We start from the raw sequence: 26,760 nt of genomic DNA, 5'->3' as shown, positions 1-26,760 counted from the left end.
CCCCCTTTTTGCACAGCTCTGCCTTCCCTGCTCTGGGACAATTAGCTGTGGGTGCACAAAAGGCTATTGTCCATCCCCAATATTTTGGCATGTATATGTGTTGCTGGAAACGCTTCCTGTCACACTGGGTTTTTTGGCATGGCTCTGGGCTGTGGCTCCAGCACTGGGCAGGAGTGTTCCCAGCCCACCAGGAAGATGGCTGCAAGGGGTGTGGTTTTTTCCCCTTTTGGTTAACCTCTGCCTTCCTTGCTCCATGACAATTAGCAGTGGGTGAATGAAAAGGCTACCTTACACGCCAGATATTGAGGCATTCGGACAGCCCATTCCTGTCACACTTCACTGTGCAGTTCTCGCTGCCATATCTGCAGCTGCTTTTGTTTTTTTTTTAAAAAAGAACTAGTCCACCTCCAAATGCCAACCCTCAGTTTCCCCACACAGAAGCATGGCTGCTGGATATTCAGCAAGCTTACGCACTTCTTTCAGAACTCAGACTCCTGGTTTCACCAAGTGCACAGTCCCTGTGGATTTAGCAGACTTTGTCCAGCTGGTGCATCACTGGACTGGTGTTCTGGGTCACTTTCTGGCTTTTATCTAGTATTTTTCACAGAGGTGTTTTTTTGCCCTGTCTCTCCTAGCCATCATCTTAGGTTCTGTGTTACAGTTATTTTTTAAAACACTTTCAAAATGTGAAGTGTTGGTAATCATATATTGATAAATGTAAAAATTTATTATCAATACTTTCCTATACTCTAAACCTTTTCCTTTTGAAAATTATCATGACCAAACTGCTTCTACAAATGACTTAGGAAAGACATAATCCCTGTAAAATTATATACATATATAGCTCTGGATAAAATGTGCCTACAGAAAGCAAATAACTTTATTTAAAAATCCATAGTGCATTTTCTTCACTCTGTATACTTGGAACACTTTTTCAACTAGACAAATAAATTAGACAAAAGTTTAAATTATGATGCTTCAATTGATTATTTAAAAATGTTTATTAATAACCAGCCACACTCCATTCATCTCATTTAACAATATCCAAGTCCTATGTGTACATGCACACATGGGACCTTTGCATACATTTCAATTAATGGGCTTTTGTGTGCCCTGTTCTACATGATGCTTGCATGGTATATGGTAGGGAAAATGAGTGAAGAGCAGGTGAATATGTGAATAAATCAAATATCAATAAGTGGCCTCTCAGCCATCCTCATTTAGGTATTACATTTCTGGGCATAATGTTTTCTTTATCTAGGCAACAAAGTTTTTAAGAGGAAAGAGTACTACCTTAGGGATTGAAGTGCAGTGCAGCCTTTAATGTGGGCCATTGCATGGAAGAGATGAAACAAGATCATTGTAGATCCTACAAAGTTAGAAGATTAAGCCTAGAGAGAATTTTGCCTTCTCAACAACCTTCTTGAACGCGCTCTTGACCTCCTTGTTCCTCAGGCTGTAGACCAGGGGGTTCAGCATGGGGATGACGATAGCATAGAATGTGGATGCTATTTTGCCTGTGTCCGCGGAATGACTGGAGCTGGGCTGTACATACATGAAGATGATTGTCCCGTAGAAGATGGAGACTGCAGTGAGGTGAGAAGCACAAGTGGATAAAGCCTTCTGGTATCCAACAGCTGAGGGCATCTTCAGAACGGTGATAAATATGAACAGATAGGAAGTCAGGATAACCAGAAGAGCAAAAAATACATTGAAGCTCACCAAGAAAACAAGAACCAGCTCACTAACATGTCTATCAGAGCAAGAGAGAACCATGACTGCTGGAATTTCACAGAAAAAGTGATGGATAACCCTGGATCTACAGAAAGAGAAGTGGAATGTGTTCCCAGTGTGAATGGAGGAATTCAGGAAACCACAGACATAGGAACCTGTAACCAGTTGTACACATAAATGTGTCGTCATGGTGGTGGTGTAATGTAGGGGTTTACACACTGCTGCATAGCGGTCATAGGCCATTGAGGCCAAGAGGTAATTTTCCACAGTGACAAATGCTCCAAAGAAGAACATCTGAGCAGCACATGCATTGTAGGAGATGACTTTATCTCCTGTGAGGAACCCAGCCATCACCTTGGGAGTGACAGCTGAGGAGTAACCAAAGTCCACCAGAGAGAGGTTACAGAGGAAAAAGTACATGGGAGTGTGGAGTTGAGAGTCCAAGAGAATCAATACAATGATCCCCAGGTTCCCACATACACTGATGAGGTAAATGAGGGTGAACACTGCAAACAGTGGTACCTGCAGTTCTGGGACATTGGTTAGTCCTAGCAGGATGAACTGAGTCACTTCTGTACTGTTCTCCATTGACATTATTTTAGAATCAGGAGCTGCCCTGTAGCAATGAGAAATAAAGGACCCGAGTTTAAACCAAGAGGAGATATCGGTGAAACTGAAATGTTTAAATATCATAAGCATTATTTCATATAGCAAATATTTTTACTTCAAGATTCTCCATATCTAAAGCATGGACTTTACAACAAAATTTAATGCATAAATTATTTATGGAATACAAGCTATTAAACTGAACAATGTTCATGGATCAGCTCCTTAAATTTTCAAGTTCAAGAACATCATCAACATGGCAATGTAAATAGTTACTGAAAACTCCTCTCCAGAGATTCAATTAAAAAAGGATAATTCCAAATTGTTTGGAACTCTGGAGGAGGATACAGACTGGAGAAAGACCCTGCAGATGCCTAATTGAAGAAAGAGAAGAAATTTCAGGTAGGAATCTTCCATCCCAGACCAAGCAGTCCTCTCCCCTCCCACTCACTCAGTCTCCATGTGGGAAAGGCACAGAAACGGCAGATGGGAACCCACCCACCAGGGATACAGATTTTTAAATCTCTCACAGCAGTGAGACATACCACCACTGTTTGAAGACCTGGGGAGCAGGGGTGGACATTTCAAGGCCCAGGTCAGTGAGGGACAAAGAGACTGAGAAAATGTGGACAGAGACTACGTTTCCAGTTCTGGGTCTGGAAACCCCTCCCCCACCTTTGAGGAAAGCAGCAGATGGTAGCTGTTTCATTCCTTATCTTGGGGATGGCTGAAGTACTGGGTCAGCTGGGGGAGTACTCTGCCAGAAGAGTAGCCCTACATCAAGCCAGATTTAGGCCAGCAAAATGAGGGCATTGGAATCCTGCAGTTTCAGCTCACCTGTATGCATCCTGTGATTGGAGGCAAAGCAGCCTCTGAGGATGATTAAGTTACTGAACAGTGCCACCTTTGAACAGTCCCGAAAGTGCAAGGGAAACAGAGTACCACTGGAAGCCAGCAGCTCTATATTACTACACACAGTGAACTGGATGGGGTGCCCAGTGCCTGCCTTCCATCCCTGAGGCGGGCCACAGTGGGTGCCTGTTTTGGGGGGAAGACTTGGGGGCAGAGCAAATCTGACTACTGGCCAGTGAGAGAAGCAAAGAAATAAAGAGATCAAAGAAAACCAACAAGAAAACCCAAGGGAAAGAGAGAAAACAAGCTCCAGAATAAACTAATCAAGAAAATCAGATGGCTAGCCAACAAAAACATCATGAGCCACACAAGGAAACATGAAGATATGGCCCAAAGGAACAAACTAACACCTCACCTGAGATTCAGGAGGTGAAACACCTAATTAAAGATGTTCAAACAAATCTTCTAAATTAAATCAATGAGTTGAAAGAAAATGTGACAAAAGAGATGAAGGATATGAAGACACTGGGTGATAATAAGGAAGAATTTGTAAGCATGAAAGAAACAAATGGCAGAACTTATAGGAATGAAAGTTACAATAGAAGAGATGAAAAACACAATGGAGACATACAACAGTACACTTGGAGAGGCAGAAGAAAGGGTTACCAAACTGGAGGACAGGATATCTGAAATCCTAAACACAACAACAGATAGGAGAAACAATGGGAAAATATAAGCAAGGACTCAGGGAACTGAATGACAACATGAAGTACATGAATATATGTATTATAGGTATATATAGAAGAGAAGGGGAAAAGGGCAGAAAGAATAATAGAGGAAATAATGAAATTTTCTGAAGTCTTAGGAAAGAAATAAAAGTACAGGTCCAAGAAGCTCAGCATACCCCAAACAGAATTGATCCAAATAGATACTCCAAGACACTTACTAACCAGATTTTCAAATGTCAAAGACAAAGAGAGAATTCTGAAGGCAGCAAGAGAAAAGGAATCCATCACATATAAGGGAAGCTCAATCAGACTAAGTGTGGATTTCTCAGTAGAAACCATGGAGGCGAGAAGGCAGTGGTATGACATATTCAAAACATTGAAAGAGAAAAACTGCCAACCAACAATCCTATATCCAGCAAAACTGTCCTTCAAAAATGAGGGAGAGTTTAAAATATTTACAGATAAAGAGACACTGAGAGCGTTCATGAACAGGAGACCTCCTCTGTAAGAAATACTAAAGGGTGTGCTACAGACAGATAGGAAAAGACAGGAGAGAGGTTTGGAGAAGAGTGTAGACATGAAGATACCAGGAGATTGAAAGAGGGTAAAGACCAGGCATTTGATGCTGAAGAAGTACAGAATGTTCAACAGGATTTATTGTATAGATCCAGAAATGGATGGCACAATACTGGGTGATGGTAGCATATTATTTTAAGTGCACTGAACAAAGATGACTGTGAGTAGGATTGAAAGAGGAAGGTTAGGGGCATGTAGGACACCAGAAGGAAAGATAGAAGATAAATACTGGGATGATATAACTTAGTGGAACCTAGAGTGGTCAATGATTGTGATTAAATGTACAAATATAAGAATGTTTTTACATGAGAGGGAACAAATGAATGCCAACTTTGTGTGGTATGAAAATGGGATGGTATTGGAGAAAAAATACAATCAATGCAAACTAGAATCTATAGTTAATAGTAACATTGTAATATGCTTCCATTGATTGTAACAAAGGCAATATACCAAAGCTGAATGTCTATAAGCGGGGGATATAAGGGAGGGGCATGGGATTCTTAGCATCAGTGTTATTGTCTGAAATTTTTAATTGTATTTTTTTAATTGTATTTTTTCTTTTGTTGCTTTTTAGTTGTCATTTTTTCTTTGTGTTTTTTTTTTTGGTTTTGTTTTGTTGTGTTCTGCCTCTTCCTCTTTCTTTGTGGAAGAAATGGAAATGTCCTCATATAGATAGCGGTGTTAAATGCATAACTATGTAAGTATACAGGGAACCATTGATTGTATACATAGGGAATGTATGGTGTGTGAATAAAACTGTCTACAAAATAAACAGAGGGATACAAGTGCTGGAGAAAATGTGGAGAAAGGGATGTACCTAATTCACCGTTGGTGGAGAAGTAGAATTGTTCAATCCATCTGGAGGGCAGTGTGATGGTTCCACAGGAAGCTAAGCATAGGACTGCAACCCAGTTATTGGGTATATACCTGGAAGAACTGAAAAGGACATGAATGGCCATTTGCGCAGTGGGGTTTATGGTGGCAGTATTCATGATTTGCAGTAGATGGGGGTGGACTAAGGGTACATCGACTGAAGAATAGAAGGATGAACTGTGGTGTTTACATATAATGGAATATTGATCTGCTACAAGAAGGAAGTTGTGAGGTATGCAACTAGATGAATGGACATTGAGGACAGTATGCTGAGTGAAATAAACCAGAAATGAAAAGACAAACATCATAATGCCTCACTAATATGGACTAACTATAATGTACAATCTCTGAGAACTGAATCTGAGAGCATAGGTTATCAGTGAAGGATTATTGTAAAGGTCCCTAGATTGTAAGCTATTGCAGCAGTTACATCTATTCCTGAGTTGTAATGACTGTTTCTAAATTCTGAGATGCTGGCCTCTTTGTGTATAACCTGGTCAGTCCCTGGAACTTTGGGTATCTGTGTGACACCTGAGACTCAGACCCAGAGTCTGGCAGCTATGAATGTCAGCATTACCCCATACAGCAAATGTTAAGAGTCTGAAAAATGGATCAGACTTCAATTAGTGATACAAACGAAATGGACTTGGTTAGGAATAACGTAAATAAGACTAAAGAGTAAAGGACAATAGTGATGGTATTTTTAAAATGTGAACTTCTGTATGAGACCAAAGGAAGAGATGCTTTTTAGGTGTAAAATCTATATTTTTTGTAACACACTATATAATTTAACCTCTGTGGTCAGTTTATTCAAACACCAGAATTACATGGAACTTTGAACAGGGAATGAAATCTGCTTGGTTTGTACAGGTTAGTTTGAAGCCCTGATACATCCCAGAGTAATTTGGGCAGAGAATAAAAATGTATTTGCAATATCCCCTTGAGGAACTGGGGGAAAATGTGGAAATATTAAACTTTCCCACTTGGGGTATTACTGATATTCTCACAAGGATTGGAGACTAACAATTTAGAAAGCAGAGCCCTCAGTCTTGGGGCTTGCCCTTATGCAGTTTGTTACTATAAATGAGAGGCTAAGCCTACTTAAAATTGTGCCGAAGAGTTGCCCCAAGAGAACCTCTTTTGTTGCTCAAATGTGGCCTGTCTCTCTCTAAGCCCACTTGGAGGGTAAACTCACCGCCCTCCCTGCTACATGGTAAATGACTCCCAGGGGTGTACATCTCCCTGGCAACGTGGGACATTACTCTTGGGGATGAGCCTGGACCTGGCATCATGGGATTAAGCCTTCTTGGACCAAAAGGAGGAAGTAAATGAAACAAAATAAAGATTCAGTGGCTGCAAGATTTCAAATGGAATTGAGAGGTCATTCTGGAGGTTATTCTTACATGATATCCATTTTTAGTCTTTGGAGTATTGGACTAACTAGAAGGAAATACCTGAAACTGTTGAACTGTAACCCAGTAACCTTGATTCCTGAAGATGACCATATAACTATGTAGCTTACACTGTGTGACTGTGTGATTGTGAAAACCTTAAGGCTCCCACTCCCTTTACCCAGTTTATGGACAGATGAGTAGAAAAATGAGAACAAAAAGTAAATGAATTATAGGGAGAGATGGGGGGATGGGATGTTTTGGGTGTTCTATTTTACTTTAATTTGTATTCTTATTTTTTATGTGGTAATGAAAATGTTCAAAAATTGATTGTGGTGATGAATGCACAACTATGTAATTGTACTGTGAAGAATTGATTGTACACCATGGATGAGTGTATGGTTTGTGAATATATCTTAATAAAATTGAATTAAAAACTTTTCAAGTTCACAAATTTGTAAACTGAGATATAGAATATGTAATGACTTGACCAAGATGACATATCTAGAATGAAAATATCTGCCAATGTAGTTTTTCTGAGCTTCATAAAAACTTACATCTATATTGTTCACATGCCAGACACTGAACCTGCCACTTATATTCATATTCATTTATTACTCTCAACAACCACATAAAATCTATAAGCTGTTACTCCCATTTAACTTAACTAATGAAGTGCAAGTGTTTGAGTGTTTAACTTTACACAAGTATTAACTGCCAAAGTCAAGCTTTGGACCCAGGCATAGTGGCTTCCAAGTCTAATGGTCTTAACTGAATTTATATCAAATAGAATTTAACTTAATTTACATTATTTCCATTGGTCCAATTCAGTAGTTGCTATTTTACAGTGAGAGAACAGTGATGCATGTATAATATACATACATGGTGGGATAACCACAGCACTAGGGGCTGTACAAGGAGGAAGACAGTTCCTTGGGTCTGGGAGAGGTGCATATGCTTTCAAATATCAGCTCTACCATTTACTACCTTGAAGTCATTGGTTCTGGTTCAACTTCCCTGAGCTGCATTTTTTCCATCTATGAAATGAAGATGGTAATGAGGCCTACCTCAAGAGATTATTGTGAGAATTAAATGATACAATGCATTTTAAAAATGAGTTAATACCTGAGTGTTTAGCACAGCCTTATTAGTGTTACTATTATTATTAGGATGGAATGATGGCCTCTGTGTTGGTTTGGGACATGTCAGTGGCAACAGACTTTTTAAGCACCTTTGTGTGGGTAAGTGTCATAGACTGGTAGCCTCCCTTCTCAATGTGACTTACCTCACAGCTATTACCACTAAGACTTTCTGTGCCCTCCAGTGTTTCTTCCTGTCCTTCCTCCATCCCTAAATGGCTTTGTTAGTCATTCCATGTGTTATTCTTTTGCTTATTCTTCCTTGTAATCCATATTTTAGCTGGGTTGAAAAGTCTCCTTTTCTTAAACTCATTCTTTCTCTCATTACGAGCATTCCAATACTGAATCACAGGGGCTGATAGTTGAAAGTTCATAATTTGTGGGTTGTCTTTAGCCAGAAGATATGTTCTGGTTGTTTTTTCTAGGTTTTAAATTTTTATTGAATCTGACTTGTGCAAGCACAATGCTTTTTGTTTCAATCTGATGTCTTTGCCAGCTCTGGTAACACTGTTTTCTACCACATTCTTCCTAATCCTTTCACAACTTTATGAGTTTAGCCCAAAAGTCAATATGTTTGCCAGCCTTCACCATACATAATTATTTTTAGCATAGAATATGTTCAACAGCCAATGATACACACACACACACACACACACACACACTTACTTAATCCTCAAAATTTCATAATAACCTTATAAGGTAGTTGGTATATTTATTCCCATTTTACCATACCATTAAGGGACCTGAATTCAAGACTTTACATAATATTCAATTTTTAGCATCAAGTTCTCCTCAATTACACAGCTGATAGGAGTAATACTCAAAATTCAAGAATCAAACCTACTTCTGACCAAATCAAAGACAGTACTTTTAACTACCTCACTGTCAGTGTTTGCAGATGTGCTAGTAAGAATAAGGGTGAGATTATTTGGAAAGATTAGAATGGCATACAGATGTCGTTGATTAAATTAAGACCTGAATGTAGTATAAAGAAGTTATTTCACTTTCTTCTTTTCTTTTTGTTTTACCTATAGTAAGAGGCTGACAGATAGTGAATGATATGAAATTACTATTTACTCAATCAGAGCATTATCTATCCTTTTTTTCTCATCTTCTTTAAGAAATCAGCATGATATTTCTTAATTATTACTAAACTTCCTACTCATGAAGTTTTCTCATTTATACACTGTTCTCACCACAGTATTTTAGAAATACTATGAATTCTTTGAATCCCAAATTGGATGTATTAAACATCTTTCTAAAGTACTGAAAATGTCCCACTGCCTTTGCCTGCTCACTAAAAGAGTATGGAATATTGATTCTTACCTTGCTCCTTGAAAAGAAGGGAATGGCAATCTTGAATTATGACTCTGAAATGAGAAATTCAACTATGAAATGATGCTAAATGGATTCGCTGTCAGATACTGGTCAAATGGTTCCACAGTATCTACAGCAGGAAAGATGAGGGAAGGAACATGAACATGGAGCCAGGAAACAGGGTTCCACTCTTGAATCTACTACACATTCTTTTTGTTACCTTAGAGAAGTCACTTACTTCCTCCGTCTTTGTAAAATAAATATAACATAATTCACAGAATTGTGATTGTGAAGAGAAAATGAGAGGATTATCATTTTAAGGCAACCAATAAAATTTTATTTTCGGGTATATTCCCTGTCCATGGTTGCAGACACATAGCACATCCTCATTTTGGACAAGGTCTGTGTGTACTAAAATGGTTAACATTCAAATGAATAAATGATGGCCAAAGTGGCTTTGCAGTCTTGTCCTTCTTAAATAATGTCACATGGAGTGATACTGAGATATCAGAGGCTAATGATGGGGAACCAGAAGGTGGCTATAGAGACATGGGGCTCTCAGGGGATGCTCCCTATGAGGCATCTACAGCTCATCCCACTTCCCTCTTTAGGGAAGAAGCAATTAAACTGCCTGTTGGGACCTAACTGGATATGTTGTGCATGCACCCGTGTTTGTGCATTCCTTCTGTTTTTTTTTTTTTTTTTTAATCATCATTTTATTGAGATATATTCACATACCACGCAGTCATACAAAACAAATTGTACTTTCGATTGTTTACAGTACCATTACATAGTTGTACATCATCACCTAAATCAATCCCTGACACCTTCATTAGCACACACACAAAAATAACAAGAATAATAATTAGAGTGAAAAAGAGCAATTGAAGTAAAAAAGAACATTGGGTACCTTTGTCTGTTTGTTTCCTTCCCCTACTTTTCTACACATCCATCCATAAACTAGACAAAGTGGAGTTTGGTCCTTATGGCTTTCCCAATCCCATTGTCACCCCTCATAAGCTACATTCTTATACAACTGTCTTCGAGATTCATGGGTTCTGGGTTGTAGTTTGATAGTTTCAAGTATCCACCACCAGCTACCCCAATTTTTAGAACCTAAAAAGGGTTGTCTAAAGTGTGCGTAAGAGTGCCCACCAGAGTGATCTCTCGGCTCGTTTTGGAATCTCTCTGCCACTGAAGCTTATTTCATTTCCTTTCACATCCCCCTTTTGGTCAAGAAGATGTTCTCCGTCCCACGATGCCGGGTCTACATTCCTCCCCGGGAGTCATATTCCACGTTGCCAGGGAGATTCACTCCCCTGGGTGTCTGATCCCACGTAGGGGGGAGGGCAGCGATTTCACCTTTCAAGTTGGCTTAGCCAGAGAGAGAGGGCCACATCTGAGCAACAAAGAGGCATTCGGGAGGAGACTCTTAGGCACAAATATAGGGAGGCCTAGCCTCTCCTTTGCAGCAACCGTCTTCCCAAGGGTAAAACTTATGGTAGAGGGCTCAACCCATCAAACCACCAGTCCCCTATGTCTGTGGTCATGTTAGCAACCATGGAGGTGGGGTAGGCGAATACCCCTGCATTCTCCACAGGCTCCTCAAGGGGGCACTACATCTTTTTTTTTTCCCTTGTTTTTCTTTTTCTTTTTTTTTTTTTTTTTAACTTTCCCTTCTTTTTTAAATCAACTGTATGAAAAAAAAAGTTAAAAAGAAAACAAACATACAATAAAAGAACATTTCAAAGAGACCATAACAAGGGGGTAAGAAAAAGACAACTAACCTAAGATAACTGCTTAACTTCCAACATGTTCCTACTTTACCCCAAGAAAGTTACCTAATATAGCAACATTTCTGTGAACTTGTTCCTACTATATCCATCAGAAATTAACAGACCATAGTCATTTCTGGGCATCCCCAGAACGTTAAATAGCTTATCTGTTCTTCTTGGATTATTGTTCCCCCTTCCTTAATTGCTCTCTACTGCTAGTTCCCCTACATTCTACATTTTAAACCATTTGTTTTACATTTTTCAAAGTTCACATTAGTGGTAGCATATAATATTTCTCTTTTTGTGCCTGGCTTATTTCACTCAGCATTATGTCTTCAAGGTTCATCCATGTTGTCATATGTTTCACCAGATCGTTCCTTCTTACTGCCGCGTAGTATTCCATCGTGTGTATATACCACATTTTATTTATCCACTCATCTGTTGAAGGACATTTGGGTTGTTTCCATCTCTTGGCAATTGTGAATAATGCTGCTATGAACATTGGCGTGCAGATACCTGTTCGTGTCACTGCTTTCCGATCTTCCAGGTATATACCGAGAAGTGCAATCGCTGGATCGAATGGTAACTCTATTTCTAGTTTTCTAAGGAACTGCCAGACTGACTTCCAGAGTGGCTGAACCATTATACAGTCCCACCAACAATGAATAAGAGTTCCAATTTCTCCACGTCCCCTCCAGCATTTGTAGTTTCCTGTTTGTTTAATGGCAGCCATTCTAACCGGTGTTAGATGGTATCTCATTGTGGTCTTAATTTGCATCTCTCTAATAGCTAGTGAAACTGAACATTTTTTTCATGTGTTTCTTGGCCATTTGTATTTCCTCTTCAGAGAACTGTCTTTTCATATCTTTTGCCCATTTTATAATTGGGCTGTCTGTACTATTGTCATTGAGTTGTAGGATTTCTTTGTATATGCAAGATATCAGTCTTTTGTCAGATACATGGTTTCCAAAAATTTTTTCCCATTGAGTTGGCTGCCTCTTTACCTTTTTGAGAAATTCCTTTGAGGTGCAGAAACTTCTAAGCTTGAGGAGTTCCCATTTATCTATTTTCTCTTTTGTTGCTTGTGCTTTGGGTGTAAAGTCTAGGAAGTGGCCGCCTAATACAAGGTCTTGAAGATGTTTTCCTACATTATCTTCTAGGAGTTTTATGGTACTTTCTTTTATATTGAGATCTTTGGTCCATTTTGAGTTAATTTTTGTGTAGGGGGTAAGGTAGGGGTCCTCTTTCATTCTTTTGGATATGGATATCCAACTCTCCCAGCCCCATTTGTTGAAAAGACCATTATGGCTCAGTTCAGTGACTTTGGGGGCCTTATCAAAGATCAGTCGGCCATAGATCTGAGGGTCTATCTCTGAATTCTCAATTCGATTCCATTGATCTATATGTCTATCTTTGTGCCAGTACCATGCTGTTTTGGCAACTGTGGCTTTATAATAAGCTTCAAAGTTAGGGAGTGTAAGTCCTCCCACTTCGTTTTTTCTTTTTTAGAGTGTCTTTAGCAATTCGAGGCATCTTCCCTTTCCAAATAAATTTGATAACTAGCTTTTCCAAGTCTGCAAAGTAGGTTGTTGGAATTTTGATTGGGATTGCATTGAATCTGAAGATGAGTTTGGGTAGAATTGACATCTTAATGACATTTAGCCTTCCTATCCATGAACATGGAATATTTTTCCATCTTTTAAGGTCCCCTTCTATTTCTTTTAGTAGAGTTATGTAGTTTTCTTTGTATAGGTCTTTTACATCTTTGGTTAAGTTGATTCCTAGGTACTTGATTTTTTTAGTTGCTATTGAAAATGGTATCTTTTTCTTGAGTGTCTCTTCAGTTTGTTCATTTCTAGCATATAGAAACATTACTGACTTATGTGCATTAATCTTGTATCCCGCTACTTTGCTAAATTTGTTTATTAGCTCTAGTAGGTGTATCGTTGATTTCTTAGGGTTTTCTAGATGTAAGATCATATCATCTGCAAACAATGACAGTTTTATTTCTTCTTTTCCAATTTGGATGCCTTTTATTTCTTTGTCTTGCCTGATTGCCCTGGCTAGCACTTCCAGCACAATGTTGAATAACAGTGGTGACAGCGGGCATCTTTGTCTTGTTCCTGATCTTAGAGGGAAGGCTTTCAGTCTCTCACCTTTGAGTACTATGCTGGCTGTGGGTTTTTCATATATGCTCTTTATCATGTTGAGGAAGTTTCCTTCAATTCCTACCTTTTGAAGTGTTTTTATCAAAAAGGGATGTTGGATTTTGTCAAATGCTTTTTCAGCATCTATTGAGATGATCAATTGATTTTTCCCTTTCGAGTTTTTAATGTGTTGTAATACATTGATTGTTTTTCTTATGTTGAACCATCCTTGCATGCCTGGAATGAACCCCACTTGGTCATAGTGTATGATTTTTTAATGTGTCTTTGGATTCGATTTGCAAGTATTTTGTTGAGGATTTTTGCATCTATATTCATTAGGGAGATTGCCCGGTAGTTTTCCTTTTATGTAACATCTTTGCCTGGTTTTGGTATTAGATTGATGTTAGCTTCATAAAATGAGTTAGGTAGTGTTCCATTTTTTTCAATGTTTTGAAAGAGTTTGAGTAAGATTGGTGTCAGTTCTTTCTGGAAAGTTTGGTAGAATTCCCCTGTGAAGCCATCTGGCCCTGGGCATTTATTTGTGGGAAGATTTTTGATGACTGATTGGATCTCTTTGCTTGTGATGGGTTGGTTGAGGTCTTCTATTTCTTCTCTGGTCAGTCTAGGTTGTTCATATGTTTCCAGGAAATTGTCCATTTCTTCTACATTATCCAGTTTGTTGCCATACAGTTGTTCATAATATCCTCTTATAATTTTTTTAATTTCTTCAGGATCTGCAGTTATGTCAACTTTTTCATTCATTATTTTGTTTATATGGGTCTTCTCTCTTTTTGATTTTGTCAGTCTAGCTAGGGGCTTGTCAATCTTGTTGATCTTCTCAGAGAACCAATTTTTGGTGATATTTATCCTCTCTATTGTTTTTTTGTTCTCTATGTCATTTATTTTTGCTTTAATCCTTGTTATTTCTTTTCTTCTACTTGGTTTAGGATTGGTTTGCTGTTCATTTTCTAGCTTCTTCAGTTGATCCATTAGTTCTTTGATTTTGGCTCTTTCTTCCTTTTTAATATATGCGTTTAGTGCTATAAATTTCCCCCTTAGCAGTGCTTTTGCTGCATCCCATAGATTTTGGTATGTTGTGTTCTCATTTTCATTTGTCTCTATATATTTGGCAATTTCTCTTGCTATTTCTTCTTTAACCCACTGATTGTTTAGGAGTGTATTGTTTAACCTCCAGGTATTTGTGAATTTTCTAAGTCTCTGATGGTTATTGACTTCTAATTCTATTCCATTGTGGTCAGAGAATGTGCTTTGAATAATTTCAATCTTTCTAAATTTATTGAGGCTTGTTTTATGTCCCAGCATATGATCTATTCTGGAGAAAGTTCCATGAGCACTAGAAAAGTATGTGTATCCTGGTGATTTCGGATGTAATGTCCTGTATATGTCTGTTAAATCTAATTCATTTATCAGATTGTTTAGGTTTTCAATTTCCTTATTGGTCTTCTGTCTGGTTGATCTATCTATAGGAGAGAGTGATGTGTTGAAGTCTCCCACAATTATTGTGGAAACATCAATTGCTTCCTTTAGTTTTGCCAGTGTTTCTCTCATGTATTTTGTGGCACCTTGATTGGGTGCATAGACATTTACGATTGTTATTTCTTCTTGCTGAATTGCCCCTTTTATTAGTATGTAGTGGCCTTCTTTGTCTCTCAAAACATCCCTGCATTTGAAGTCTATTTTATCTGAGATTAATATTGCTACACCTGCTTTCTTTTGGCTGTAGCTTGCATGAAATATTTTTTTCCATCCTTTCACTTTCAGTTTCTTTGTGTCCCTGTGTCTAAGATGAGTCTCTTGTATGCAACATATTGATGGTTCATTTTTTTTGATCCATTCTGCGAATCTATATCTTTTAATTGGGGAGTTTAATCCATTTACATTCAACGTTAAAACCGTGAAGGCATTTCTTGAATTGGCCATCTTATCCTTTGGTTTATGTTTGCCATATTTTTCCCTCTCTCTATTAATATCCTTTATTGTACCCATACCGAATCTCTTTAGTACTGAACCTTTCTCCAAGTCTCTCTGTCCTGTCTTTGTTTCTCTGTCTGTAGGGCTCCCTTTAGTATCTCCAGTAGGGCAGGTCTCTTGTTAGCAAATTCTCTCAGCATTTGTTTGTCTGTGAAAAATTTAAGCTCTCCCTCAAATTTGAAGGAGAGCTTTGCTGGATAAAGTATTCTTGGCGGGAAATTTTTCTCACTCAGAATTTTAAATATATCGTGCCACTGCCTTCTTGCCTCCATGGTGGCTGCTGAGTAGTCAGTACTTAGTCTTATGCTGTTTCCTTTGTATGTGGTGAATTGCTTTTCTCTTGCTGCTTTCAGAACTTGCTCCTTCTCTTCTGTGTTTGATAGTGTGATCAGTATATGTCTCGGAATGGATTTATTTGGATTTATTCTATTTGGAGTTCGCTGAGCATTTATGATTTGTGTATTTATGTTGTTTAGAAGATTTGGGAAGTTTTCCCCAACAATTTCTTTGAATACTCTTCCTAGACCTTTACCCTTTTCTTCCCCTTCTGGGACACCAATGAGTCTTATATTTGGACGTTTCATATTATCTATCATATCCCTGAGGTCCATTTCGATTTTTTCAATTTTTTTCCCCATTCTTTCTTTTATGCTTTCATTTTCCATTCTGTCATCTTCCAGGTCACTGATTTGTTGTTCAACTTCCTCTAGTCTTGTACTATGAGTGTCCAGAATCTTTTTAATTTGGTCAACAGTTTCTTTAATTTCCATAAGATCATCCATTTTTTTATTTAGTCTTGCAATGTCTTCTTTATGCTCTTCTAGGGTCTTCTTGATTTCCTTCATATCCCGTACTATGGTCTCATTGTTCATCTTTACTTCTTTGAGTAGCTGCTCTAGGTGCTGTGTCTCTTCTGGTCTTTTGATTTGGGTGCTTGGGCTTGGGTTATCCATATCGTCTGGTTTTTTCATATGCTTTATAATTTTCTGTTGTTTTTGGCCTTGTGGCATTTGCTGAACTTGATAGGGTTCTTTTAGGGTTTGTAGACCTATTGAAGTCCTTATCTCTAATTTATCAGATCTACAGCTTCGTGGAGTACACTTTCTCTAACTAACCAGCAGGTGGCGTCCACAAGCCACCTGTTCTCCACAAGGCAGTTCTCCCCTGCTTAGCCTTTTTGGTGAGTGGGGGAGTGAGTCTTGTGGGGCCCAATTGGTATACCAAGCTTGCGTGTGTAGTTGGTGTTGCCTGCCCTGTATGTGGGGCGTGTTTCTGGGCAGTCGGGGAGGGGGGGTGGCCCTAACAATCAAATCTCCCTGGTGATCCTAGAGTTTTAAAGCTGCTGCAATAGTCTAATCCTTCAGTTCAGTCCTGCCACAGTTTGTCTCTGCCACTGACCCACAAGTCTTTGGTATTGGCGTATGGCTCCTGAGACTTGCAAGTGGGCCCCTCTTCCAGGCCGTGCACCCCGGGTCCTCTGTTGAGGGATGACTGTGCTATGTCACAGGTGAGTGCCGTCCCCCTAGGGCAGTTCTGGGCTGCTGGGCTGTGTAGGGAGGCTCCCAGTCTGCTGAAATGATGGCTGAATGGGGCTTTGTTAATTCACACTGCTCCACCTTCCCAGCTCTGGGACAATCAGCTGAGGTTGCAGGGAAGTCTAATGTCCACACCCAGTTTTGTGGTGTGTGCCTGTTATTTGAAGCACTTCCGTCACACTGGGTTGTCTGGGGCAGCTCTGGGCTATGGGGCTGGCGATGGGCAGGAGTGTTTCCTGTCCACCAGGATGGTGGCTATGAGCGGACACCCCGCTTTTCTTGGGAAGTTGTGGTGTTTAGTGAATTTTCTCAGCCAGTGGATTATTGCCTTTTGTCTCAGAGCTCTCTTAGTTCTACTCTTGACTTGACGTGCCCAAATTGCAATTCTTTGAAGCTTTCTGTATTGGGCTTCTTAGAGTAATTGTTTTAGAAAAAGAAAAAAGGATTAAAAAAAAAAAAAAAAAACGGCCCTCCTCAGAGATCTAATGGGTTATTGAAATGCTAATAGACAAAGCAACCAGGGCCATTAAGGAAAGGTCCACAGGGCAGAGAGATCAGCTTTTCTTCGAGATTTGCATTTGTGCCTCAAGGCCTGAGCTCTGCCCTTCCCTTTTCTGTGTTCACCAGAACTCCAAAAATCCTCTGCTTTTATTTTGGAGTTTTTCGTGTTATTTTTTTTTTTTTTTTCTATGCCTGTCTCCTCTCTGCTGGGCTGGCAGCTCTCAGATTCTCTGGTGTCTGGTCTCAGTCTATCTATGGTTGGAGTATGGATCAGTAGAATGAGTTTCTGAGAAGGGCTACCACTGCAGTTCTCCCTTCTCCTTCCCGGAGCTGGCAGCCCCTCCTCCCACGGGACTGAGCCTGGCAGGGAGGGGCGCGGGTCCCCTGGCCGCAAAAACTTACAGATTTCGCCGATCTCAGCAGTTCGACATTTTCATGAGTGTTGTATGAAGTATGCCCAAAGACAGATTGCTCTGTGGTGTCCAGTCCACGCAGTTCCTGGCTTTCTACCTACTTTCCTGGAGGAGTAACTAAAACTTACAGCTCACCAGTCTGCCATCTTGCCTCCTTCTGTTTTTAATTTTCTAATTAAAGCATAATTTACAAACAGTAACATTCAATTTTTAGCATAAAGTTCTAAGAGTTTGGTATCGTGCATATGGTCATGTAACCACTCCCAAACTCAGTTCCATCACTTATAAAATATTAACCTGAGCTTCTTTGTGGTGAGCCCATTCTTCAACCCCTTACTGTGATCAAACTCTTCTCCTACCCTACTGACCCTGGCAAACACTAAACTGTTTTCTGTCCACATAGATTGTAATAAATAGAATCCTAGAATATGTTGCCTTAGTATGCAGCTTCTTTCACTTAGAATGCATTTCAGATCCATCCATATTATTACCTGTATCATTTGTGGAATCCTCTTTATTGTAGAGTAGTATTCCATTATATACACAACATAGATTGTTTATTCTCCAGTTGAGGGAAATTCGTATTTCCAGTGTTTAACATTTACACATAAATCCATCTAAACATTTGCCAAAAGTTTTTTTGCGTGAACATAAGTTTTCATTTCTTTGGGGTAAATGCCTAAGGGTTTTAATTGCTTGGTCACATACAAGTATATGTTTAATTGAATAAGAAACTGCCAAACTGTTTCTGAATTGGCTCTACCATTATGCATTCCCACCAGAAATGTATTTGAGTTGCTTTACATCCTTCTAAGAATACCAACTATTATAAGGCGTTTAAAATCTTAGCTTATTTTTATTTCACTTTAATTTTTGCTCTTCTTCAAAGAAATCTCAAGAAGTCTCCTTAGCAAAATATTTCTTTTTTTAAATTTTTTAATGAGATTGTTAGATACCATACAACTATCCAAAGATCCAGAGTGTACAATCTATTGCCCACAGCACCACCATACAGCTTTGCATCCATCAACACAATTTTTTTCAATTTTTAGAACATTTTCACTACTCCAGAAAAGAAATAAAGACAAAAAAAAAAAAAAAAAAAAGGAAACTCAGATCCTCCCATACCCCTAACCATGCCCACCTCCATTATTGATTCATAGTTTTGGTATAGTACATTTGTTACTGTTGATGGAAGAATGTTAAAATACTACTAACTGTAGTACATAGTTTGCAATAGGTATATATTTTTTCCCTATATGCCTCTCTATTATTAACTTCTAGTTATAGTAACATACATTTGTTCCGGTTCATGAGAGAGATTTCTAATATTTGTGTAGTTAATCATGGACAGTGTCTACCACAAGATTCACTGTTTTATACATTCCCGTCTTTTAACCTCCAACTTCCCTTCTGGTGACATGTGTGACTCTGAGCTTCCCCTTTTCACCACCTCCACACACCTTTCACCACTGTCAGTTATTCTCATAACATGCTATCATCACCCCTGTCCATTTCCAAACATTTAAGTTCACCCTAGTTGAACAGTCTGCTCATAATAAGCAACTGCTCCCCATTCTTTAGCCTCATTTCTATATCCTGGTAACTTATATTTCATGTCTGTGAGTTTACAGTTCATATCAGTGAGACCCTGCAATATTTGTCTTTATGTGTCTGTCTTATTTCACTCAATATAGTGCCCTCAAATTTTCTTCATCAACCCATTTCTTTTAAGATGGTTTTGTTTACACACTATACAATCCGTCCCAAGTAAACAATCGTTGGTTCCCCATATAGTCAGGTATTTATGTATTGAGCACCATCACCACTCTCTATATAAGGACATCTCCATTTCTTCCACGAAGATGGAGGAGGAGTCAAAGAAGTCAGAGATGCAAAAGAAAAAGAGAAAGAGAGAAAAACAAACAAACAAACTAAACAAAACTTGATAGCTAGAAAGTGACAAAAGGAAAGACAGCATGTAGAATAAAGAGTCAGACAACATCACCAATGCCAGGAGTCCCATACCTTTCCCCCATCCCCCCCCCATATGTATTTAGCTTTGGTATATTGCTTTTGTTACATTAAAGGAAGCATAATACAATGTTTCTTTTAATTCTGGCCTCTAGTTTGCATTGATTGTATTTTCCCCCCAATCCCCTATTTTTAACACCTTGCAATGTTGACATTCATTTATTCTACCTCATGTAAAAACATATTTGTACCTTTTATTACAATCATTGAGCACCCTAGGTTTCCCTGAGTTACACAGTCCCAGTCTTTATCGTTCATCTTTTGTTCTGGTGTCCCACATGGTCCCAGCCTTCCTCTTTCAACCATATTCACAGTCATCTTTGTTCAGTGTACTTACATTGCTGTGCTACTATCTCCCAAAATTGTTTTCCAAACCTCTCACTCCTGTCTTTTCCTTTCTGTCTGCAGTGCCTCCTTTAGTGTTTCCTGTAGAGCAGGTATCTTGTTCACAAACTCTGCCATTATCTGTTTGTCAGAGAATATTTTAAGCTCTCCCTCATATCTGAAGGATAGTTTTGCTGGATATAGGATTCTTGGTTGGTGGTTTTTCTCTTTCAGTATTTTAAATATATCACCCCACTTCCTTCTTGCCTCCATGGTTTCTGTTGAGAAATCCACACATAGTCTTATCATGCTTCCTTTGTATGTGATAGATCACTTTTCTCTTGCTGCTTTCAGGATTCTCTCTTTATCTTTGATATTTGATAATCTGACTATTAAGTGTCTTGGCATAGGCGTATTCAGATCTATTCTGTTTGGGGTATGCTGCGCTTCTTGGACCTGTAATTTTATGTCTTTCATAAGAGATGGGAAATTTTCATAGATTATGTCCTCTATTATTGCTTCTGCCCCTTTTCCCTTCTATTCTTCTTCTGGGACACCAATGACATGCAAATTCTTGCTTTTCATTTTGTCTTTAAGTTCCCAGAGACATTGCTCATATTTTTCCATTCTTTTCTCTATCTGTTCTTTTGTGTGTAGGCTTTCATCTGCCTTGTTCCCCAGTTCTTGAGTGTTTTCTTCTGCCTCTTGAGAGCTGCTGTTGTGTTTCCATTGTGTCTTTCATCTGTTGTTTTGTGCCTTTCATTTCCATAGATTCTGCCAATTGGTTTTTCGAATTTTCAATTTCTACCTTATGTATGTTCTGTGTTTTCATTACATGGTTCAGCTCTTTTGCCATATCTTCCCTAAACTTTTTGAATTGATTTATTATTAGTTGTTTCAATTCCTGTACAGTTGAAGTGTAAGTCTGTTCCTTTGACTGGACCATCACTTCATTTTTCTTAGTATAGGTTGTAGTTTTCTGTTATCTAGGCATCTGATTTCCTTGGTTACCCCAATCAAGTTTTCACAGACCAGAATGGGCTCAGGTCCCAGAAGGAAGAAATATTCAGTATCCGGTAACCCTGAGGGTATGTCTTAGAAATTTGGTACACCTTGTGATGCCTCAGGTCACTGTTCTTTTCTGCCCAGCAGGTGGCACCTGTTAGCCTGTAATTCTTGACTGGTATAAGGAGGTGTGGCCCGTGACTGTTTTTCCCCAGGCTCTGGGGTTTGGTTCTGAATGGAAGGTGGGTAGTAGAGCTGGGCCCCACCCCTTTCTTCTTAGAGAAGATAGGCCCCCTTGGGGGACGTCATTAGCATTTCAATGGTCTCTCTCTGCCTTGTCTGGGTCACAGCACTGGGAACTGAAAATTGCTTAGGCTTTCTCCACTGAGCCGAAAAAGGAACAGAAAGTCCTCTTCAGAGCTAGTCTGCGGTGACCCTCTGGCTCTCCAAGGTCAGTCATCACCCAAAGCCTCTGTCTGCTTGTTGGGGGTTCATACCTCATAGTGAGCAGTTCACACTTGCTAATTAAAACCCCAGTTGGAGCTCAGCTGAGCTACATTTGCTTGCTGGGAGAGAGCTTCTCTCTGGCACTATGAGGCTTTGCAGCTCGGGCTGTGGGGGGAGGGGTCTCCCAACTTAGATCCACAGTTTTTACTTATAGATTTTATGCTGTGATCTTGGGTGTTCCTCACACTTCAGGTTGGTGTATGATGAGTGGATGGTCACATTTGTCCCCCCCACAGTTATTCCGGATTATTTACTAGCTGTTTCTTTTTTTTTTTTTTTTGGTTGTTCCAGGGGGACTACTTAGCTTCCACTCCTCTCTATGCTGGTATTTTAGATCCTCCCTATTTCTTTTTAAAGTCACCGATTTGTCTTACCACCACAGATCTGCCCCGGGAATGACTTTTTCCAACAACAAAAAAAAATAGATCCTTCCTCTGCAGAGTCACCTGAGTGCATACTCCCAAACAGAATTAAGATGCATTTCTCCATGTAGGCAAGTATAGCAGTTACAAATTCTGTGCAGTCTGGTGGCTTTGATTCAAATTCGGGGAAGTAATTTAACCTTTTTACAACTTCAGCTCTCATTTGTAAAGAAGGAGAAAATAATATCATATATTTCTCATAGGATTGTCTAGACTATTTGAGATAACATGTATACAAAGTTGAACACAACATCTTGCACATATTAGATGCTCCATAAGACTAAAGATTAATATATCATTATTTTAAAAAATTGATGTGAGATGGGACAAAAATTAGTTCTCTTTTTTTGGCAATTGCAAGGTAGGGGAGATCTGGCTGTCTTGGGAACGTCAGATCTCATTGTCCTCGCTCTTTCTTCAAATCTCCAGAAGCCCCTGACAAAAATGGATTAACCCTAAAACAAGTTAGTTGTTCCAAGCATTCCACTTGCTTCCCCACATATGTATCCTATTTGCAGCTAGACAAAGGTATGTACTACTTTTAATCAATGAAATGTGGGATGAACTGATATAGGTCTGGGTGGCTTGAAGTATATGAACAAACTTCTAGTTGTCTTTTCTCCAGTCACAGTATCTAAGGAGGCTGCATGTTTCAGCAGTTGTGGTTACAGATGATGATGCCTTCATAAGCCTGTGTCTTCGAATGACCATGTGTAGAGTCTTCACCTTCCACAGACAACCTGTGATAGACATATTGGAGCATAAGTAAGAAAAAAACTTCAGTTGCCTGAATAATGGTTCCTAAAGATATTGGCTACTAATGCTTAGAACCCTTAAATGTTAACTTTTATGTCACAGGCTTTGCAGATGTGATTAAATTGAGGATCCTGAAATGGGGAGATTATCTTGGATTATTTGTGTGGGTCCAAAATGCAATAACAAGTGTCATATAAGAGTGAGGCAGGAAAGACAGTTGGATAGGAAATTACATGGGCCAATTCCTACAAAGAAACACCAAAAAAATTAGCAAAAGTGATCAGAATCAACTTTGGACTTTGGAAAATAGTCAAAGTTTTCCAGCAACCAAGTAAATGCTGTATCGAAAGAAAAAGGTGACAAGGATGGTATTCAAGGAAATGTATGTCAAGCCACTAGTTGACCATGAGCTAGAAAACAGAGATTTCAGAGACCACACATATCAAAGAATGCAGTCTTTATAAAAGAGTTTAGAAAAGTTAGTAAACAAAAAGTGACTACAACTCAGAGTAAGCAACAAACCCTGAGAAGGGGGAAGACTCTGCTTTCCAGAGTTAACACACTGTAATATTCAAAATGTCCAGTTTTAAAACAAAAATTAAGAATCATGTAAACAAAAAAGAAAGTATTGACTATTCACGGGGGAAAATGAAATTAATATAAACTGTCTCTGAGGAAGCACAGACATTGGACTTAACTAAGCAAAGATTTTAAATTAGCTCTCTTAAATATGCTAAAGGAAACCTTGGCAAAAACACTGAAAGAAGCCAGGGGAACAATATTACATCAATATATGAAAGTATACAAAGGAATTAAAGAGAAATTCTGGACCCAAAGAGTACAAAACAGAAATGAAAAACTCATGACAACAATTTCAACACAGATTTGAGCAGGTAGAAGAAATGATTAACAATCTTAAAGATAGGTCAACTGAAACAATCCAGTTTTCTTAGCAGAAAGCTAAAAGGATGAAGGAAAGTCAAAAGGGCCTAAGAAACCTATGTGGAACAACCAGGTGTACCAACATGTACAAAATAGCAGTTCCAGAAGGAGGAGATAGAGAAAAGATTATTTGAAAGAATAATGGCTTAAAACTTCCCACAGATGATAAAATACATGAATGTACACATCCAAGAGGTTTAATGAACTTCTAATAGAGTAAACACAAAGAGCTCTACAAGAACACATTATAGTCAAAGTGTCAAAAGCCAAAGGCAAAAAGAGAATCCTCAAAGCAGCAAGAGAGAAATAACTCATGACATAAAAGGAAACTCAATAAGATCAACAGCCAATTTCTCATTAGTGACCTGGAGGCAGAATTCAGGCAGATGACATACTTAAACAGCTGTCAACAGGAATATTATGCTTAGCAAAGCGCTTCTTCAAAAGTAAACTAGAAATTAAGACATCACCAGATAAATAAAAGCTTAAAAATTTTGTAGTAGAACTGCTACAGGGGATTATTCAGGCTGAAATAAATGATCATTAGACAATAACTTGAGGCCATATAAAAAAATAAAGACATTAGCAAAAGTATGTACATAGTAAATATATAAACTAGTATTATTGTATTTTTAGTTTGTAACTCCTCTATTGTACTTGTATAATTTAAAATAGAAATACATGCAACAATAATTATGAGCTTAGTTACTGAGCACACATTGTATAAAGATGTAATTTGTGAGAATAATGACGTAAAAGGGGAAGTGAAGGAGCTGTATGGTCTCATATTTTTCATTATTAAACTATTGAAGCAAAGTTATTATTAAAAGTAGATTGTTATAAGTTTCTAAAACTAGATTCTTATAAGTTTAAGATGTTAATTGTAATCCCCAGGGTAAAAAATAACTAAAAAATATTCAGAAAAGAAAATGATAAGGGAATAAGTAAAAGGCACTAATGAAAATCAATATAACACATAGAAGTTAGTAATTTAGATTTAAGGAACACATAATAAATGATATATAGAAAACAATAGCAGTATAGCAGAAATAAGTCTTTCTTTGTTAGTAATTACTTTGAATGTAAATAGATTAAACTTTTCAATTAGAAGGAAGAAAATGGCAGAAAACGGATAAAACAAACATGATCCAACTATATGCTGTCTACAAGAGAAGCACTTTCGATCCAAAGATTCAAATAGGTTGAAAGTAAAGGGATGGAAAAAGATATCATGAAAATAGTGGCCATGCTAATATCAGACAAAATAGGTGTTAAGTCAAAAATTGTTAAAAGAGATAAAGAGGGACATAAAATATTGATGCAATAGTCAATCCGTCAAGAAGGCATCACAGTTATGAATATATGTGCCCTTAACAACAAAGATGCAAAATATGTAAGCAAAAAGCGACAGAATTGGTGGGAGAAATAGACTGTTCTACAATAATAGTTGGAAAGTTGAATACCCAAATTTCATTAATGGAAAGAACAGCCAGCAAAAGATCATTAATGATATAGAGGACATGAACAAAACCACAGCAACACATATATAGAGCACTCATCCCAAAATAAGCAGAATAAGCATTCTTCACAAAAGTACCTAGAACATACTCGATGACAGACTTTATGTTAGGCCATAAAATAGGTATCAATAAATTTAAAAAGATTGAAATCATGCAATGTATCTTCTCTGACCACAATGGAATGGAGCTAGAAAACAAAAAAGGAAAATTGGAAAATTCATGAATAGCGGCTGTTTCTTATGATCAGTAGTACTTAGGTACTATAACATCCTCATTAATGCTGAAATAGTGAAAACTGAACCAGCTTTGTACAACCTCAGCTGCAAACTTTTTGTAACCTTGACCAAGAACATATGTGCAAAAATGCCACATGCATTTTTAACAAATAGATGAGTGCATGAATATGGAATCCGTATCAACTGTATGTGGAAGTTAAGGAATACACTCTTAAACAACTAATGGGTCCAAGATATTAGGGTGAAATTGGAAAATACTTTGAGACAAATGAAAATGAATATACACAACATATCAAAACGTATGGGAAGCAGCAAGATCAGTGCTCAGAAGTAAATTTAGAGCTGTAAAAACTACATTTAAAAAGAAAAATGTCATATCAATAACAAAATTTACATCTTAAGGAATTGCAAGAGGAGAGCAAATTATTCCAAAGGTAGCAGAAAGAGGAAATAATAAAGATTAAAGTTGAAGTAAACATAATGGAGAAGAGAAAAACAATATAGAGAATCAGTAAAACCAAAAGTTGGATTTTTGGAAATATCAACAAAATCAACATACTTTTAGTAGACTAATCAAGAAAAAAAAGAAAAGACTCAAATAAATAAAGTCAGAAATAAAGTGAAAGCAATACTATACTGACTTTACTGAATTAAAAAGGGTGATAATAGAATACTATAACCAATTTTACAGCAACAAATTAGGTAACACAAACAAAATGAAAACATCTTAGAAACACACAAATTATTGAAACTGATTCAAGAAATAATAGAAATTAAGATCAGATCTAGCTCTTGTAGAAAATAGAGGAAGGGGGAACATTTCTAACACATTATATGAGTCAGTATTACCCTGGTAACAAAACAAGATAAAGACATTACAAGAAAAGAAAGCTACAGAATAATATCCACTATAAATAGAGATGCAAAAATTCTCATCAAAATACTAGAAAACTGAAAAAGCAGCATATTAAAAAGATTATACATCATACCAAGTAGGATTTATCCTAGGAATGCAAGGTGGTTCAAGATGTGAAAATCAATCAATGTAATACATCACATTAATAGAATGAAGTGAAACACCTATATGATCATCTCAATTGATTCAGTAAAAGAATTTGACAAAATTCCAGGACCCTGGATTTTTATCATGAAGATAAAACACTCAAAATTTGGAATAGAAAGGAACTTCTTCAACAAGATAAAGAGAATTTATTAAAAATAAAACCATGGACAACACCACTCAATAAGGGAGAATGAAATTTTCCCCCTAAGATCAGGAACAGGACAAGGATGCATGCTTTCATCACTTCTATACAACAATGTCCTGGAAGTTATAGCCAGAGCAATTAGGCAAGAAAAATAAAATAAGGAATCCAAATCAGAAAGGAAAAAGCAAAACTATATTTACTTGCAAATGACATGACACAGAAAATCC

General features: G+C 38.0%; 1 protein-coding gene across 1 annotated transcript; it reads right to left on the bottom strand.

Annotated features, from left to right (window-relative positions):
* Positions 1-1,377: 1,377 nt before the first annotated feature.
* LOC119536325 (olfactory receptor 5B2-like) lies at positions 1,378-2,328 on the bottom strand. Its single transcript, XM_037839082.1, has one exon. The coding sequence runs from the start codon at positions 2,326-2,328 to the stop codon at positions 1,378-1,380; it is 951 nt and encodes a 316-aa protein (XP_037695010.1).
* Positions 2,329-26,760: the final 24,432 nt, after the last annotated feature.

This window comes from Choloepus didactylus, chromosome 6 (assembly GCF_015220235.1).
Source record: "Choloepus didactylus isolate mChoDid1 chromosome 6, mChoDid1.pri, whole genome shotgun sequence".
NCBI classification, from domain to species: Eukaryota; Metazoa; Chordata; class Mammalia; order Pilosa; family Megalonychidae; genus Choloepus; species Choloepus didactylus.
The sequence above is the reverse complement of the archived record's forward strand: the minus strand, read 5'-3'. Positions and strand labels throughout refer to the sequence as shown.

Excerpts from the sequence above, each read along its gene's own strand:
- LOC119536325 (XM_037839082.1), bottom strand. The coding sequence starts at position 2,328 with ATGTCAATGGAGAACAGTACAGAAGTGACTCAGTTCATCCTGCTAGGA.